At 39.0% G+C, this 18,841-nt stretch overlaps 2 protein-coding genes across 3 annotated transcripts in view; one reads left to right on the forward strand and one right to left on the reverse strand.

Moving 5' to 3' along the window:
* Positions 1-18,841, forward strand: part of LOC125785892 (ribonuclease inhibitor-like) — a 330,748-nt gene that overhangs the window by 91,424 nt on the left and 220,483 nt on the right. The window lies entirely within an intron of this gene.
* LOC125785886 (telomerase protein component 1-like) overlaps positions 10,488-18,841 on the reverse strand; it is a 69,507-nt gene continuing 61,153 nt past the window's right edge. For both annotated transcript variants that reach the window (XM_049470065.1, XM_049470064.1), the window contains exons 41-47: positions 18,683-18,804; positions 16,587-16,727; positions 16,387-16,486; positions 15,193-15,718; positions 13,451-13,533; positions 12,396-12,500; positions 10,488-11,588 (exon numbers count right to left, since the gene is read on the reverse strand). In XM_049470065.1, the coding sequence (XP_049326022.1) occupies positions 11,469-11,588; positions 12,396-12,500; positions 13,451-13,533; positions 15,193-15,718; positions 16,387-16,486; positions 16,587-16,727; positions 18,683-18,804 (1,197 nt within the window). In that variant the 3' untranslated portion in view covers positions 10,488-11,468. The remainder of the gene's footprint in view (positions 11,589-12,395; positions 12,501-13,450; positions 13,534-15,192; positions 15,719-16,386; positions 16,487-16,586; positions 16,728-18,682; positions 18,805-18,841) is intronic.

Below are 18,841 nucleotides of genomic sequence, written 5' to 3' on the forward strand. Positions count from 1 at the left end.
ACTGGTGTATTACACATTTTTAAGGTAAGACTTCTTTTTTTGTATTAGGCTACTTTGAATTTAGCAATAACCAAGCTTTTTAAAAGTCACTAGCCAAGCTATATAAAAGCATTACTACATCTCCCCTTAACATTTAATATTGTAGTCCCAGTGTCAAAACATCTGGATGAGATGGAACAAAAGCCTTATCTACAGGGATTTTCAGTTACATTGTTACTTTCTATTTATTAAGAATTAAATAACAAATGATTCCTGTTGGAGAGATCCTGTAGAATATGAATTAAACTTTTAAGAAAGCTGATGAAAGATAGCAGCCAATAGCATTGTGTTTTTACAGGATTAACTGTGGATTTTGCTGTATAATATATTATTTATGGCTATAAATGTTATTGTGTGGTATGTGCTACATAAGCTGATGTTATGAATTTATCTTTTATGTGCTGTAGACATTACAGTAAGGAAGTGAGACATTTGTAAGACAGTTTAGTGAAGCCCCTTCGCTGTACTGGTTTCCATTTACACCCTGAAGAAATACTTGACCCCGCCAATTATCATTGTATAATTCACACCCTGCTGTAAACATAGCCATGCCTGCTAACACAATTCAAATTGTATTTTCATAGCACTTTCTACAACAGGTAAGGTCAAAAGGACACTATACGAAAATCTATGACTGGCTTCCAGTCAGAAAACCAAATACAACAGCAACAAGGGAAACCACCAGAGAACCCTAAAGAGAAACCAAAACCCAAACCAGGAGCCTATTTTCTCCTGATTACCATCAAACAGCAAAACATCAGCAAACTGTTAAAAGAACACTGTGAAATATACCATAACTTTCCACCAACAATTAGCTGCAGTAAATTTTATAGTTTGAATAATTTACCTTTTAAAACAATACTACACATGTAAAACACTATATTGTTCATTACAGTAATAATCACTGTGCTGTAATTATTGTGAAAGTAATAGGCTGCTGTATTTTTATCGAATTTAGCAAATATTCAACTACTTTAAAAGGCATTACTGCATTTATTTTAATGCTGAAAATTACAAACTTTCATTTTCAACATGTATTGTGAAAAAAACATAACTATAAGATGGCAAGAATAAAACTAATGACTCTAAAAGCTTTACAAGCTAACTAAGCTATCCAGTACGGTTACTTCTACCCCAAACTAATAATATTATCAACTCAGTATAACTAGACAATAAAATCTATTCAAATTTAACGAATTAATTGTTTATTTTGGTAATAATTAGATGTCTTTGGTGGAATAACCTTGGTGTTTAATCATCAGTTTTCATGCATCTTCTGCATGTCCATGTTCTCTTACACATGCAATCTTAAACACTGCTTTTGGATAAATTTATGCTGCTTTACTCCTGGTGCAAAAATTCAAGCAGTTCAGTTTGGTTTGATGGCTTGTGACCATCCATCTTCCTCTTGATAATATTCCAGAGGTTTTCAGTGTAAGACATACATTACCTAACATGGAAAAAAAAAACAAGCATTTAATAGCACTCAGTTTTAAGTCTCTTGAGAGGAAATGTAAAATAAAACTCTTGATCCCTCTGCTTTGAGGAAATGCAGATACCAGTCACCAGTCCTGCTCAGTCACTGCATTGTTTTCAGTTATTTGCACTTCTGCAGAAGAAAGCATTATGTTGCAACAAATGCAAAGTATATTACAGTGCTATTATTTGTATCTGTATCAGATTAGTGCTTTGTTTTATATCTGTGTGGCCTAAACCTGTTTAGTTATGTTTTAACAGCACTTTAGCCTAACTGATTTAAGAAAGACAATGACAGAACAATAAAAAAACATAGGGCCCTATTTTAGCTATTTATTCTATAGGTGAGCTGTCATGCGTAAACTGCATTTGGTGGATTGCTATTTTAATTGGGCAGCTTCCTGGATGTGTCCAACACTTCTCAGCAGAGGAAACTGACCTGTGCATTTACACTCGTTCATTCTGTTTATTGTTGATGTAAAAGTTAGCAAAGCTGCCAACTGGCTCATGCTCTGGGTTTGTGCACTGCTGTATGTTTATGTGTGCGCAACAAGCGAGAGTGTATTCACATTAGGGATGTTCCTGTGTTGACAATTCTTTGCCAAGATAGCAATAAACGTCTGACTGTTGACATCTGTCTTGGTTGTATTCAATCAGTGGTGCACCTGTGTTTTTCGTTGCAAAGTTAGCAATATGCTTGAACACACCTCACTTTTTTAGACAGATACAATATATTCAGAAGCACTGTCGCTATTTAAACAATGCAGGTGAAAAGTGTGAAAATAGAGTGTTGAGGGGTTGTTTTGATGCCAATACTGCTGAAGCAGCTGGGGTATATAAAAACTACCATAACCTTTCAATGCACTGCTTATCCTTTTTATTATAGAACACATTTTATGGCATTAAATCATTACTTCATTGTGCTGCAGGACTGGACTGGGAACAAAACTGAGCCCTGGACCTTTTTTTATTTCCAGCCCATTAAAGGGTTAACACTACTCAATACTATGTAGTTTAGCAACATTTTGCAAAGTAGCCAGTTTTTACTGTCCCAGTGACTCTTTAACCGAAATTAATTTTTACCTGTGCAGGAAAACATGCGTCAAATGGCAGCTGACTGCTCACAGAACAGAAAGATTACAAAAAGATCATAAGTCGACCATTGGCTACACCCATTTACACCCACTCTTATCATATTTAAATCTATTCTATATCTATTGTAATTGGCTATTTAAAAGCAGAATTAAATTACATATTTTCTTTATATTTACAAAGCATTGAAAAGCTACCCACAATCTACAATCTTTGCTTAGATGAAGAGCTTAACAAATCCCAACATCATAAAATCCTACAACAGCAGTGGAACATTGTGTACAATAGTTGTAATAATAATGGAATAATATCATACAGATTCCTGAGGAGCGGTGATCCAATACATGTGTTAGAAAGAGCATATCTCTCCACCTTACCACTATCTTCATCAACATCAGAAACTGGTGCTCCATTAACGAATGGAAACGGAGTTATTCAGGGTTATTGAGAGTACCTGAGTTTCAGAGTGCAGAGCATGTGTGGTTTGTCAGTTTACATGCAGAAGTAAATGATCTGAAGCCATTTGAATGCAGTTTACATGAGAAGGCAAATCAGAGAAGTGTCTGCAAAGTGAGTTTTGAGTAAAGCCTGTTCAGAGCTTCATGTCAGGAATCGTTTTAAAGGTCCATTGGTAGGTCATTAGGTGTGTCACTCTGTACAAGGTGCGTCACAACGCTCATTGCTATTTTACACTCTGCCAACAGTCAGGATGGAGAGCGTCTGTGAGCAGCAGTTTCCAGGGGATTTTGGTCTGGATTTGACTGTTTCATTCTAACACATAAATATTATTCTTTAATCTAAATCATTCCATTGTAGCTCTGGCTGTATGTTTAGGGTCATCGTCTTGCTGGAAGGTGAATCTCCTGCTCAGTCTCAAGTCATTTACAGCTTCCAGGATTATTCTGTATTCATCTCCATTCATCTTCCCATCAACTATGACCATCTTCCCTGTCCCTGCTGAAGAAAAGCATCCCAACAGCATGATGCTGCCACCACCATGTTTCACAGGATGGTGTGTTTTAGGGTGATGAACAGTGTTACTTTTATCAATTTGCAGCACATTCTTTTATTAATCAGGCAATCTTAGAGATTTAAATTTGTACACTTTTGGATTTTAATTTTTTTTTTTTTTTTTCTACTCTTTATTTTAAGCAATTTTTTGTTTTGATACATAGGAATCACAAAAGTAGAGAAAACAAAACAAAAGGAAAAGAAAAAAAAAGAACTTCAAAGTACAAACACAAATATGCACACACAAAAAGAAAAGAAAACATGCACAGTGGGGTGACGGTTCCCATAATTATAAGTCATTTGCATTAGAGTTCTTGTAGAATGTCCATTTCTGCCAGCTCAGCTCAGCCGCATTTTTTTGGATACGCAGAAGGAATGTCATTTTTTCCATGTTATATATCTCTTCCATTATTTCCATCCATTGTTTTATTTTTGGTGACTCTTTTTTCAACCAGTTCTTTGTAATAACTTTCTTTACCGCCATAATCATTATTTTAAAGATATAAACATCCGCTTTTTCAATCGAACCTTCCGGAATCAGGCCAAGATATAAAATCCTTGGATCTCTCGGAACTTCATATTGGAGGACTTCCTCTATTATGTCTAATACTTCCGACCAGAGTGGTTGTAATTTCACACATGACCAAAAAACATGCAGGTGATTGGGATTGATATGGCCACATTCTCTCCAACAAATCTGGTTTACTTTAGTTTGTTTACTTTTGATATAGGGAGTAATAAAGTACCTTAATAGATTCTTCCAACCGAATTCCCTCCAACTTCTAGAGCTGGTTGAAGTGAGTTGTGTTTTACACATCAAAAGCCAGTCACTCTCAGAGATATCCAATTGCATTTCTTTTTCCCATTTAACTTTTACGTTGTATGTATTATTCCCCTTACATCTTTGAAGGCAAGAATAAAGTTTAGAAACAGTCCTAGAGGGCATCTGATCGATTGAAACCAACAACATTTCCACTAGCTTGTTGCAGTTGTCCAATAATTGTGATTTCACCTCGGTATCATAGAAATGTCGTAACTGCAGATATCGAAACAGATCTTTGTTTTCTAATTTGAATTCCTTTTTAACCTTTTCAAATGACTTAAAGTTGTTTACCTCAGTCAAAGTACCTATGGCTGTTATGCCTTTTTCTGTCCATCTTTTGAATGTCTGATCCGTCTTCCCTGGTCTGAAGGCGCTAGTATATGAGGGCCAAAGGAGTAATCTGCAATCTCCCTCCAACTTGTATCTCTGTACTATCTCTGTCCATATTGCTAGTGTTACTGTTACTGTAGTGTTATCGTCCTCCTGAAATCTACTCTGTTTCTCTCCCAGTCTGGCCTGTGGTTTGACTTTGCTTTGGGTCAATTCTATCTGTTTCCACTTAGCAGTATAGTCTGAGGAACACCAGCACACAATATATCTCATTTGGGCAGAATAGAAATAATCCCTTAGGTTCGGTAGGGAAAGTCCTCCCTGATCTTTCCCCAACTGCAATGTCTTGAACTTAATCCTCGGCCTCTTGCCTGCCCAGATAAACCTTGATATTTGTCTGTCCCAGATTATGAACTGAGAGTCTGGTATTTGGACTGGTAGAGAGCTAAACAGGTACAGTAATCTGGGGAGTATGTTCATTTTTATCACTTCTATTCTAGAACTAAAGTCCATTGGCAGTAATGACCATTGTGCTAGATCTCTTTTTATGTTACTGTTGAGATTTGGGTAGTTTGCCATGAAAAGTCCCTTCAGATCTATAACCAACTTAACTCCTAAATATTTTATTGCATCCAAATCCCATTTTAGCTTGAATTTCTTTTTAAGTAATTTACTTGGACTATAGTTGATACAAAGTACCTGCGTTTTTATAATATTTAGTTTATAACCCGATTTCTCTCCAAACTCATTAAGAATTGTAAAAAGCTTAGGAAGGGAAGATTCCGGGTTTTGGATGTAAGTGATAATATCATCTGCAAATAATCCTATTTTATGTTCTTGCTGTGCTATCCTTATTCCTTCAACGTCCTTGTTTTCTCTAATTTCCTGGGCCAATGGCTCAATAAATAGGACGAAAAGTGAGGGGCTTAAGCAGCATCCTTGCCTTGTACCTCTATAGAGACTGAATCTAGTTGAAAGAGTGCCATTGATCTTTATTCGAGCTATTGGATCCTTATAAAGGGCTTGTATACACTTTATGAATTGGCTACTAAAGCCCATTCTCTCCATAACTGCAAACAGAAAGGGCCAGCTCACTCTATCGAAGGCCTTTTCAGCGTCAAGGCTTATTAAGACCGCGCCTATTTTTTGCTTATTGACTGTGTCTATAACTTGAATTGTCCTTCTGATATTGTCCTGGGTTTGACGGTATATTATAAATCCTGTCTGATCCTCATTTATCAAGTTGGATAGAAGCGTTTCCATTCTCTTGGCCAATATTGAAGTATAGAGTTTATTATCAACATTAAGCACAGAAATTGGTCGATATGACTCACAAAGTTCCTTGTTTCTACCTTCCTTAGGGATTACGGAGATTATCGCCTCCCTCCAAGAGGGGGGAATGGTAGCTTTTTCAAGTGTCCAATTAAATGACTCTAGCAGTAGGGGTGAGACTTCCTCCCTAAAAATCTTGTACCACTCATTTGGGTATCCATCACCCCCTGGACTTTTATTAGTCTTCAGTTTACTAATAGCTTTATCCAATTCTTCCTTTGTTATTGGGGAGGTTAATGCTTCACTCAAGTGAGGGTCTATGGTTGGGAGGTCCAATTTCTGCAAGTAGTTTTGAATTTCGGTTTCATTTAGGTATTCCAATGGAGAATATAATGTTTTATAATAGTTCTTAAAGATTGTATGAATGTCCTCTGGATCAAAAGTTAATGTATTAGTAGAGGGGTCTTTTATTTTGTTAATAAAGTTCCTAGTTTTTTGTGTTCTAAGGCGCCTTGCCAGAATTTTTGTTGCCTTTGGTCCAGATTCATAAAATGTTTGTTTAGTGAATCGCAGTTTCTTTTCAAGCTCTTCACATGCCCTTTGGTCCAGTGTTTCTTTTATTGTTTTTATTTGTTGTGCCACTTCTTCCCTGTGGTTAAGTTGGTATAGCTTTTCAAGTTCTCTTAACTGTTTTTGTAGGTTGTCATATTCAAGTCTCTCCATCTTTTTTATATAAGATGTTTTTGATATCAAATGACCACGCATTACCGCCTTTACCGTATCCCAAAGTATTGTAGGTTCTACTTCATCATCTTTGTTTAAGGTTATGCATTCTTTAATTTCTCTCTTTATATCCTGCACTACTGTTTTTCTATTTAATAATCCTATATTTAGTTTCCATTGAGTTTCTCGTCTCATGTCTTCTATGTTAATTGTCAAATAAATAGTGTTGTGGTCAGAGATATCAGCAGTCCCAATTGAACAGTCACAGACCCTGCATCTATCCGTGATGTTCATTAAAAAGTAATCTATTCTAGAGTGAACTTTATGCATTGAAGAGTAATGAGTAAAATCTTTTACGTCCGGGTTGAAATCCCTCCACACTTCAAATAGCCCATTATCCTTAATCAGGTTCCTCATGTTTTTAGATCTGTTTAGCTTATGTAGTCTATTACTTGTAGTATCCAGACTGTGGTTCAATACAGTGTTCCAATCACCTGCACAAACTAAAATGCCTTCACTCATGGAGAATATTTTGTCAAAAAGAAGACTGAGGAATTTCAGGTCACTCTCTGGAGGTATATATACATTAACTAAAGTGAACACAACCTTATTACATCTGCCCTTTACAATAACATATCTGCCATTCTTATCCGATTCTACTGTTATCACTTCAAAATTGACATTGTTAGATATTAACGTAATGACCCCCCTCCTCCTACTATTCTTACATGAGCTGTAAAAAGAGTTAGTGAAGCCTAGTTTTTTAAATTTTTCATGCTCATTTCTCGCTAAATGTGTCTCTTGGAGAAACACCATATCTGATCTTGTCTTTCTCAGCTTTGCAATTACTTTACTCCTTTTTACAGGGTTACCTAGGCCATTAACATTCCAAGACACAATTTTAACCCCCTGCGCCATACTTATATAACAACGTAAGTGCTACAGACACCCCTTTAAACACTATGCATGTGTTATAGAAAACATGAACTGTAAAATGAAATCTAGAACAAATTAAGAACAAGCGGTACCTCCGGTGATGGAGAAAAAAACTACCCTTCTCCATGACCCTGCTGGTGGGTCGCGGGGGAAGCCAATCATAGTGAAAGGGCCCCACATAGGTGGTTAACAACAAGATATGCACCATCCTATATGTCCAGCGATCCATACTCTTTCTGGTGCTGCTCCCAGCTATGAACAACTGAAGCTCCTTTACTCATCTGACCCGGCACTGCTCCCACACCTTGACTTGTCAGACCTTTCGAATCTCCGGAGCGATTCTTTAGCTCTCTCCGCGGCTGCCGAACGTCTTAATCTCCGGGACTTTTCCTGACGCTTCCAGCCAAGGAGCTCCTCCAATCGAGTCCCAACCGAGTCCACCTCTTCCCTTGCCTCAGGTACGGCTACCGTAAATCCTCGCCTCCTTAATTCCAGCCCTGCTTCATGTGCGCTGTTATAGGTTTGGGTGCCGTCATCCCAGTGAATTCTCATATTAGTGTAAGGCGTCTGAAATCGGATGTTTTTCTCCTTTAGAGCTTTCTTTAGCCCGTTGTATTCTCTGCGCTTTTGAACGATCTCCGCGGCATAATCATGGTCGAAAAACAGCGTTCGGTTTCCCAGTTGCACTTTCCCTTTCTTCCAAGCCTCCCTTAGCACGATCTCCTTTGTCGTGAACTCCTGAAAGTTTAGAATAAGGGGGCGCGGGGGCGCCTCAGACCTTGGCTTGGGAGCGAGGGATCTATGGGCTCGCTGAATTTTTAGTTCCAGCTCCGCAGTCGCTGGAAATTCACGCTTTATAAGCTCCGACACAAAATGTGTTACCGAGCTACCTTCCTCTCCTTCAGGCACTCCAAATATGCGGATATTATTCCTCCTAGATCTCGATTCCAAATCTGTGAGTTTCCGCTGTATCTTTTCTTCCCTCTGCGTGGCAGCCGTGAGGACTCGAGAAACTTCTGCGGCCCAGTCCTCCACCTGCGCCACGCGGTGTTCCATCTCCCCCAGTTGCTCCTTCAGCCCCTGCAATTCCTCGGTTAGGCTGTCTAGTTTGCTGCTCATCTCCCGACGTATTGAATCGATAGACTTTCTTAATTGGTCATTGTCCCCTTTGAGATCGGACTTAAGCTCCTTTATGGCTTCCAGGAGATCACTCGGTGTTACCTCCGCACCAGTTAGCTTTGGTGTTTCGGTTGAGTTAGCCTTAGCCTGTGAGGGTGCCTCGTTAGCTTTTAAAGTCTGGCCGTTTTTCTCCTTATTTTTAGGCATGGTCGGTTCCTAAAGCTAGCTTCTCGCTGTCCTGGTTTCCCTTTTATTGTATTAAAACTCTCTCCCTACCTGAAAAACGAGTTTAAGTACGAAATTATCGAGTTTTGGCTGGAGCACGATGCACCCACGTCTGTCTACTCCGACCGCATACCGGAACCCTCTTGGATTTTAATTTTAATAACACTCATGAGATCATGGCTCCTTTCTTTTGCATTGATGGAAAATATATATTTGTTTTCCAACCATGGATCAATGGACACAGTGAACTCCAGACCAGAGACAAAAAAAAGACCATTTATTTTGTTCTCAGCAACAATTCTAAAATCTAAATTTTGTATTTTCACTTGGGTCTCGGCTGACACTTAAACACTCCAATCTCTAAAAAAAAAAAAAAAAAATCCATCTATTTGATTTCTGTGAATCAGATAAAAGAGTTTGGTGTCAGGAATCATATGAGCTTATTTGGATGCTTGCTTATTTTGACATCACAATAAGAAAACCTGCATAGAACCACCCTGACTCCACCCCTCACCCATCAACCCCCACCAGAGCCCCACCCACTAGATCAGTTGAAGAAACACCATTTTGGTCTGCTGGTAGAGAACCTTGGACAGCACACAGCAGGATTAGCCAGCAGACTTCATCTGAGGGAAGGATCTGTATCTCTTCCATACAAACACTGAAGATGAAAAATCACACAACTGAAAGAATTCTGTCTAATTAAGGTTATTTTTGCCAAATCTATCAGGCTATCAGGGGCTATTAGGCTAAATTTTACTCAAAATAAATTAACATTTTTATTCATCACATTCTACAGCTCATGTTTAAGAGCAATTTCTTTATTTTTGGTTTAGTTTTATATACTAGATCTCTTAGTATTGTTCAAATGAAGCCAGAATGTCCATATAACATATGCATATGCGAATTAACTCATTTAAAAAAGCAAATTTAAAATGCAGCCTTGGCTAAAGGACACCTTATAACTTCAGGGTGAATGTGAATGGGCGGGACCAAAGCTGAACAGATGGTGCTTTTCAACATGTGTTAGTTTTTGTGACATCACATTAACAGCATATTTAAAATGGGCTGTTTGTGCAGCTTAGTTTTCAAATATGGACTGTATGGATTTGTAGTATATATAACATGAGTCAATGAGTGCCTTAATTTCTTAAAAAGTCCAGAAAGTTTAGTTTTACCTGCATAATTAGTGGTGTCAATCGATTTCAAAATTAATCAGATTAATCACAACAATATTCTGTGATTAACTGTGATTATTTGGACTTGTTCTTCTTAAGTGTTTTATATTGAATATTTAAATGTAAAAAAAAGAATGAATGTAAAATGAAAATATTTTTATATTAGTAGAGTCTAAAATTAAAATACTAGTATACCCTTGTATGTTTGAGGGGAGATCAATCAAACATGGGACACTTAAATAAAGAATGCATGCTAAATTGGATAGAGGAAACTTTTTACTTTATTGTAAACATCTCAGCTTGGTTGTAAGGATTTCTGATTTAGAACTTAATTTGCTGAGTATAAAAATCTCAGGAAGTGTTTGGTATTGCACACATGCTCACAATGTGGAGGAGGGTGACCATTTAAATGGCCTGGGGGAAATATGTAATGGCCAGTAATCAGTAATGTGTACACTGTCCCTTTAAGAGCCCTTTAATGAAATCTAATACTATGACCAAGGATAAAATCCACATATTGGGTGGGGATGGGGCATATTACAGTAGAAGTTGGGGTCAAACTTGGTGGTGTAATTATTTATTTATTTATTTTATCTTATTTTCTCCCCAATTTACACGGCCAATTACCCAACCCACTCACTAGGACTCCTGCTATCGCTAGTGATGCCCCAACACCAGGAGGGTGAAGACTAGCACATGCCTACTCCGACACGTGAAGTCAGACTCCGCCTCTTTTCGAGCTGCTGCTGATGCAGCATTACCGAGTAGCATCACAGCGCTAACGATGGAAAGCGCAGCGACTCGGTTTTGATACTTCAGCTCACAGACGCATCCTTGTGCTGATCCACATCACCCTAGGAGTGATGAGGGCAAAGAGCGCCATCTACTGTACTGTACCCATCCAGAGAGAGAGCAAGACCAACTGTGCTCTTTTGGGGCTCCGGCAGCCGATGGCAAGCTACATAATCAGGATTCGAACCAACGATCTCCAGATCACAGTGGCAACACTTAGCCCACTGGACCAATTTAATTTGCGTGAAAAACATAATAATGTGTTACTGATCCAAATTAATTGTGTGTTAACGCTTTAATGTTGACAACCCTAATTATAAATAATAATCAATTTCACTTTATTTATTAAATACAATAAATTAATCAAGCCTATGGTTGTATTATTGGTGCACTGTCCAGATTAACGTGTTTTCAGTAGATCTGCTGTCTGAACGGAAGGTCGTAGAGGAGAATTATCCCAGCCAGGACAGGAAGTAGACCTGCCCCAGGGCATCTCCACACACCAGCTGACTGGGATCATCCTCGTTTATTTCCAGTATCTCCACCGGAGCTCCACATACAAACAGACCCACCTGGAGAAGCAGAAACAAAATAATGTGAATATTAGCATTAATATATAAGAGAAACTAATGAGAAACACACTATATGTCTAATGAACTTTTAATAAATGGGTAGTAATAGAACCACTATGTCTAATGTCAGATGTGAGATAGAGGGATATAAAGCCCCAGGTACTGTGTTCTCTGGACTGTTGGAGTTCCATCCAATACTTTTGGAATGAGTTTGGGACGTGTCCCAATACTTTTGTCCTTACAGTGTATTTAAGCATAAGCCTTCAGACACATTGAATTGATATAAAAACACACATACATATTAATATGCATTATTAAATGAGCAATTTCAAGAAAAATCTACAAACATGATTGATTACTTGGACCAAGTGCAGTCAATTAGCCAAGGCATTTATTATCTGGCTTATCTGTGCTTCTTTAGGCTATTGCTAGGCTAACAGTGCTAACGAATGCTAATCTCATCTCTATTAATACACGACTAAAATCTTATCTTTTTTTTATTATTAATTTAGTTTTTTCCAAAGTTATATAACATAAAAAACAGTCCTGTCCACTGTGGACGGTAATGCATTATATGACTATTTCAGAAAGTAGAAAAATTTTAATCTAGATTAACAGGCACAATATTGATGATATTGGTGACAGTCTAAATCTAGTGTTTGTTACCAATGTTAGCCTAGCATTTCCCACTTTAAACAACAACACTGGTGCTGGTTGATCGACACACCTGGGATCAGTGATCAATAATTATCATTTGATTTTTATCTAAATTTTTCCTTTAGGGTTGAAGAAAAACTTGAGAAGCACCTGTTTGTTTGTGTTTCTGTCCCACAGTTTGATCGTCCCATCAGAAGAGGCGGAGATAATGGCTTTATCTGTGAGGCGAAGCACGCTGACCCGGTCACTGTGAGCCTACAGAGGGTTAGCAATTAGCATTAGCCAGCAGCTCTGTTTTCAGTACAGTTTCATTTATAAAGCACTTTCCACATCAATCCCCTTCCCAAAGCAGATTTCCAGAGAAAGCCATGAGGAAGAACCACTGATAACGCATTTCCACTGACCTGAAACCGGCATTGTTCTAGTTCTAGTAGCTTTTAGAACCAGGAACATTTGTTCGCAGTGTTCGCAGGGCGAGCTGTGGCAACATCTGTAGGCGTGTCTGTTTGTACAGGAGGAAAATCGCTACTGCAGCGCCCCCTGTTGATGGCGTATGATGTGACATTTTTTTTTATTTATTTTTTAATAATTTTATTTCTACTTTTTCCCATTTTCTCCCCAATTTAGCACAGCCAATTACCCAACCCACTTACTAGGACTCCCTAGTAACTAGTAATACTCCACCACACCAGGAGGGTGAAGACTAACACATGCTTCCTCCAATACATGTGCGGCCAGCCACCGCTTCTTTTCATGGCCGAGCAGCCAGCGCGTTCGGAGGAAAGCGCAGCGGCTCGGTTCCGATACATCAGCTCACAGACGCCCTGTGCTGCAGACATCACCCTAGGAGTGATGTGGGGAGAGAGCGCCATCTACCCACCCGGAGGGAGCAGGGCCAATTGCGCTCATCTGAGTGCCGGCAGCTTGATGGCAAAGCTGCATGAGTGGGGGTTCGAACCTGCGACCTCCCGCTCATAGTGGCAGCGCTTTAGACTCAGCGCCCATGATGTGACATGTTGATGGTTCTACTAAAACTGGTGGAAATGCGGGCTGTTCCACTGAAAAAACTGTCAGTGGAACACAGTTCTTAAAAGCCCAAATGGAACTGGTTCAAGAACCCAAGGACTAGTGATGGAGGAACACCTCCTCACCCAGATAACAGTTCTCTCATTCACACACTAAACCTTCAGTAAGAGAACGCTCACTCGTCTTTTCTTGGTCCAGCTGGTCATGCTCGGCGGCTGGTTGGTCCACATGTACCCCTTGGCGTCTCCACACACGATAAAGCCTGGATTCAACATGGAGAAAGGGTTTAAAGTGTGTGTTTAAAGCAGGAACATGTTAAATAGACCCGTGGAACTGCAGCACATCTCCTATCAAACACATAAAGCTTGTTTTGTCCCGAATAAACTGTGCCGGGAGATCTGCAAGGTGATCTTCTAAAAATTTCCTGACTGTGTTAATGATCATTGTTAAATAGAGGTGTGACGAGACACAGTGTTGGATAATTAGAGAGTTTAACAATATATATATATATATATATATATATATATATATATATATATATATATATATATATAGAGAGAGAGAGAGAGAGAGAGAGAGAGTGAAACTCACAAAATGCAAAATTGCTGGTGAATTTAAAAAAATTTCAAATAGTAATCATCTTGTAATGGATGTGGATCTATTTGAACTGATTATGAATTATGAACAGTGTATCATATGCAGTAAAATATAGAACAGTATGCTGTTAGTACTGCAGCTGGTTTTACTATAAACCCAACAACTTCTCTCCTGTCTGATCTCCTGCATGAGTCTCTTCAAACCTCAGAACTATTGTTAGAATCCCTCCAGTGAGGGTTCTGTATTTAAATGGAAAACCTCCTTAAGGGTTCCGTACACACCTGGCAACCACATCCAACACTACAGTAAATAACAATGTTTAAACACAAAATAAACAATATTTTAAAAAATGTAAATAAAAAGGGTGGATATTATTAGGTAGATTTTTACACATGTTCATGATTCTGTTTTCTGTTTAGCTATGTGTAGGTATATATGTATATATTGATATACATAAATGTTTATGTCTATAAATTTCTTTATTTGTTTGCTTGTTTGTGTTCGCTGTAAAACACAAACAGCGATCTATAGGTGAGCCATCAACTGTGTAGCATTCAGCTTGATTTATTGCGTGTCAGTGTGTCTTTGCTATTGTAACGACGGGAAAAGTACACCTTGCCAGCTCAAAACACACAAAAGACATGTACTAACTCTTAATGAATCATGGGCGTGTTTTGGGTGTAACATGAAACAAACCAATTAGCATGTCACTTGCTTATCATTCCCTTTAAGAGCCAGATGAGCTCCGACTTTGGTGGATTGCTATTTTAATGGTGCAGCTACCTGGACGTGTCTGACGCTCCTCAGCAGAGGAAACTGAGCTTTGCATTCACACTGTGAAGGAGCTCCAGCAGCTCATTTGATGGAACAGCAAAGTTATTTTTATCTTTATTCTTTTTATTGTTGATATGAAAGTTGGGTTTGTGCACTGCTGTGTGTTCATGTGTGTGTGCAAGTAGTGGCGTTGTTCATGTGCTAAGTGCGCATGGAACGCCTGCATAGCCAAGACAGGAATTAACGCCTGACTAGTGACTGTTGTCAGGGTTCTAATCAGTAAGTGAAGCACCTATGTTTTTCGTTACCAAGAGAGTAACACACCAGAAATGTACATGAACACACCTAATTTCCAGATCACCACGCCCATGAAATAGCTCTTTTGCTATTTTAACGGCGCAGGTGCAAGGCGTAAAAATGGACTGTTGGCGAGGTTTAAGATAGCAATAAGCATCCCGAGGCACCTTACACAGGATGTAAGATAGGGCCGTAGTGTGTATTGTGTGTTGTGTGTATTCTTTAAGTAGTATGGTTTACATTAAAATCATACCTTCATGTATGGTAGCTGCTGTAACCCAAACTTTCCTCTGTTTATATTCCTCGGACTGTTCCTCACACTTTTCCTCATGATGCCCCTCGGACTGTTCCTCACGCTTTTCCTCATGATGCTCCTCGGACTGTTCGTCACGCTTTCCCTCGTGATGCTCCTTGGACTGTTCCTCACGCTTTTCCTCAAGATGCTCCTCTGACTGTTCCTCACGCTTTTCCTCATGATGCTCTTTGGACTGTTCCCCACGCTTTTCCTCATGATGCTCCTCGGACTGTTCCTCACGCTTTTCCTCATGATGCTCCTCTGACTGTTCCCCACGCTTTTCCTCATGATGCTCCTCGGACTGTTCCTCACGCTTTCCCTCGTGATGCTCCTCGGACTGTTCCTCACGCTTTTCCTCATGATGCTCCTCGGACTGTTCCTCACGCTTTTCCTCATGATGCTCTTCTCGGGATCCTTCTTTCTCCCAGCCCAGATTAATGTTGCAGAAATCAGAATACCAGCAGCTACCAGAAACTACAGAGAGCTGCAGAAAACAGCGATGACTTTATTAATAATTATAGAATTGAAAACTGGAAGATTGTATTAATCATTTCTCTATATTTTATCACACTGATTGAGTGTGATGAATGATTCTGATCAATCTTTGTTTTTTCTCCTGCTGTCTTATGCAAAAAATGGGATGTTGGTGGTTAAATTATGAAAGATTCAAACTAAGGATTAGAGAGGTTATGAGAAATGATATAAACTGATATTAAAATGTACAAAATGTGACAATATCTGCTATTTGTGTTTTTTATGGGAACTATAAGGTAACTATAATATCATGTCTATGTACTCATTGGCGTAGGAACCGGGGGGGATGGGGGGGGACATGTCCCACCCAATATTAGAAACAGGTGGATTTGTCCCCCCCAAAAATTATATCGCTTCGCTCAGATCAGCTGTCCAATTAATGAGGAGACAGACCGGACCAATCACGGAGCCGGTTCAGGTATTAAGTCCCGCCGCTCAGTAGAAACAGCCAATCAGCTTGCTGGTTATTATAATCACATTATAATAATAATTTACTTTTAATTAAAAGTAATTTCCACAAATGTTGTTCTACGAAACTATAGGGTGGGCTTGGGTTTATATTGGCAAATGTGTCCCCCCCAATATCAAGCCCGCTCCTACGCTCTTGTATGTACTTACAACAAAGATGAGCTGGAGTTCAGATTTACTTTCTCCTACAATCCAAAAGCTCTTGGCATCTTTCTTCACCACTCCCAGAGGCTGTATATTATTAAACCAGCTGAAACGACAACCAAGTAACAGACACTGACAGTTAGCTCACAGTTTACTCACAGTGTGTGTGTGTGTGTGTGTGTGTGTGTGTGTGTGTGTGTACGTACGTGTTAAGGCATTGTCTGTTGTCTCCGGCTGTAGAGAAGACGTCAACAATGCTGGCCTCTCGGCACACGGCCAGCAGGACGTTACTGTAGAGCAGGTGAGCTGCAGGAATATCCAGCGTGTACGACGACACCTTAAACACACTAAACAATACAGAACTCAGTCATTCTTCAGCTGCAGGGATCAGTTTCCAGCAGCGGTGTGAGTTTGATTAGTTTAAGTCCTGCAAAAAGACCCATTCAGGCCATGCTGTGAAGTATAGCAGTGTTTCTGCTACATAGATTTAACATTATTGCTGCTGCTGCTGCTTGATATTGTTATACAAAAAAAACATGAAATCAAAATGACAAAACTCTGAGGGGGGTTTAATGTAAAAGAGTAAGAGTAATGTAGCTGAGCTAATCTTACTATCCAAGCCCTGTACAGCTTGTATGCTCAGCTAAAAAACACATTGTGAAAATTTCACTTGATTAGCCTCACTGAGGTAAATGTATAATTAGAACAGCTGTACTAATTCTGCAGTCCTTCTGCTGGAATGTTAAGTGCTCAATAAATATTATTATATACAATTTACATAAAAACAGTATTGAGATTCAACTTTCAGCCAAATGTTTAATTTTGTTTGATTTCTGCTTCTAACAGATTTTTTATTTCCTTTTGGTGCATCCTTATTTCTGAGGCTATTTCTTTTTAGCTGGTTGGCTTGCTGGTTAAATAAAAGTCTGGACGATCAACTTGGTCAGACAGCAGCTTCCATATTAAATCTTTCCTGATTGGTCCGGATAGTTTTTCAGACTGGTTTTGTACGGCTTGTGTTCAGAAGCCAATAAACCTAATCTTTTCTCCATTTTGAAGGAAACTACTCCTGCTGTTCTTTGATTGGATTAAAGTTAAAAACATTTGAATTTTATATGATCTTGTCAGTGGCGATTGCTCTAAGATTGCAAGGGAAGCTCAGCTTCCCCTAAAATGTAAAAAAATAAGTGATTAAATATATACTGTTGTGTGTACATGTCCCTGATTAAATATGCGCTACAACGCGCTGAACTTTAGTTCAGAATCAGCTTCTTATCACTGGTAACGCCGCGGCTTTCCTCTCACTCATTCCCGCAGCTTCACTGCGCTGCTTTAAACAGTGCACAGACTTCAATAGTGGAGCAAAGCGCGCAGCGAAACGAGACGAGTCATTGGATAAATGCTGGGCTTTGTCCCGCCCATCGGACGCTCAGCATCTCTGGGGGTCTATGGGGCAGACGCTCAGCTTCTGCGTGATGATTGGATGATCTGTCTGAGGCGGAGTCCCTTTTTGATTGACAGCGAAATGAGCGAATCAGCGATCTTTTAGTGTAAAAATCCATTTGATAGTCTTCCTTACGAAGAAAAACTTAAAGAGTTAAACAGCAGGGCAGATAAACTGCTCAGATTAATTTGGTGTAAAAGGTGGGAAAAGTAACAGGTCTTTCCAGCTGTTCTGGTTTGATAAAGTGAGCTGGCTGACTGGAAGTGCTGTAACAAATAAAATGTACTGATGGCCATTCCTCTTGATGAAACTATCTCAGGACATAAATGAACAGGGGCCAGTAGTAAGTATTGTGTTATCATTAAAAATAATTTAAATAATTTAAATTAATAAAGGGATTATTACAGGAAATTAAAACTGTCCAAAAAGGAAATAAATTTACCTGCATTTTTCCTTTACCAACTTTAAAGGTTTTGCGAAATGTTTTTTTTTACTGATCATTTTATGTTTATAGTGTCTTTTTATGTTGTCATAGTGTCTTTTTTATGTAATTGTTCTATGTAAAGAATGGGTACCTTTTTGTTGTGTAGTGAAAACTTGAAAATAATGCCTTTTGTTTACAAAAAAACATCTCAGGGAGAGGAGAATTTTTGTATAAATAAACGACATATGTTAAGATGTAGGCCGAAATTGAGCTTCCCCTCCTTGAAAGACCAGCATCCGCCACTGGATCTTGTGTTTTTGTGAAAATTCACGTCTGTGCTGTGCATTAGATTAGTGTACAGCTAGAAATGTACTCTTTTACTACAATTACATTTTTGAACAATAGTGAAAAATAGTGAAAAAAGCTAAACATACCCTGCAGTGCAGAGCTCAGAGTCTAGCTCCAGCTTCCACACGGTCACTGAGCGATCACTGCAGCTCACAGCCAGCTGCTTATCCGGCATACCGGTCACCGCTCCAATCCCACCATCACTAACCTACAGATCATCAGAGAACACGTCCAGAAAACACTGA

The sequence above is a fragment of the Astyanax mexicanus genome, chromosome 21 (assembly GCF_023375975.1).
Source record: "Astyanax mexicanus isolate ESR-SI-001 chromosome 21, AstMex3_surface, whole genome shotgun sequence".
In the NCBI taxonomy this organism is placed as follows: domain Eukaryota; kingdom Metazoa; phylum Chordata; class Actinopteri; order Characiformes; family Acestrorhamphidae; genus Astyanax; species Astyanax mexicanus.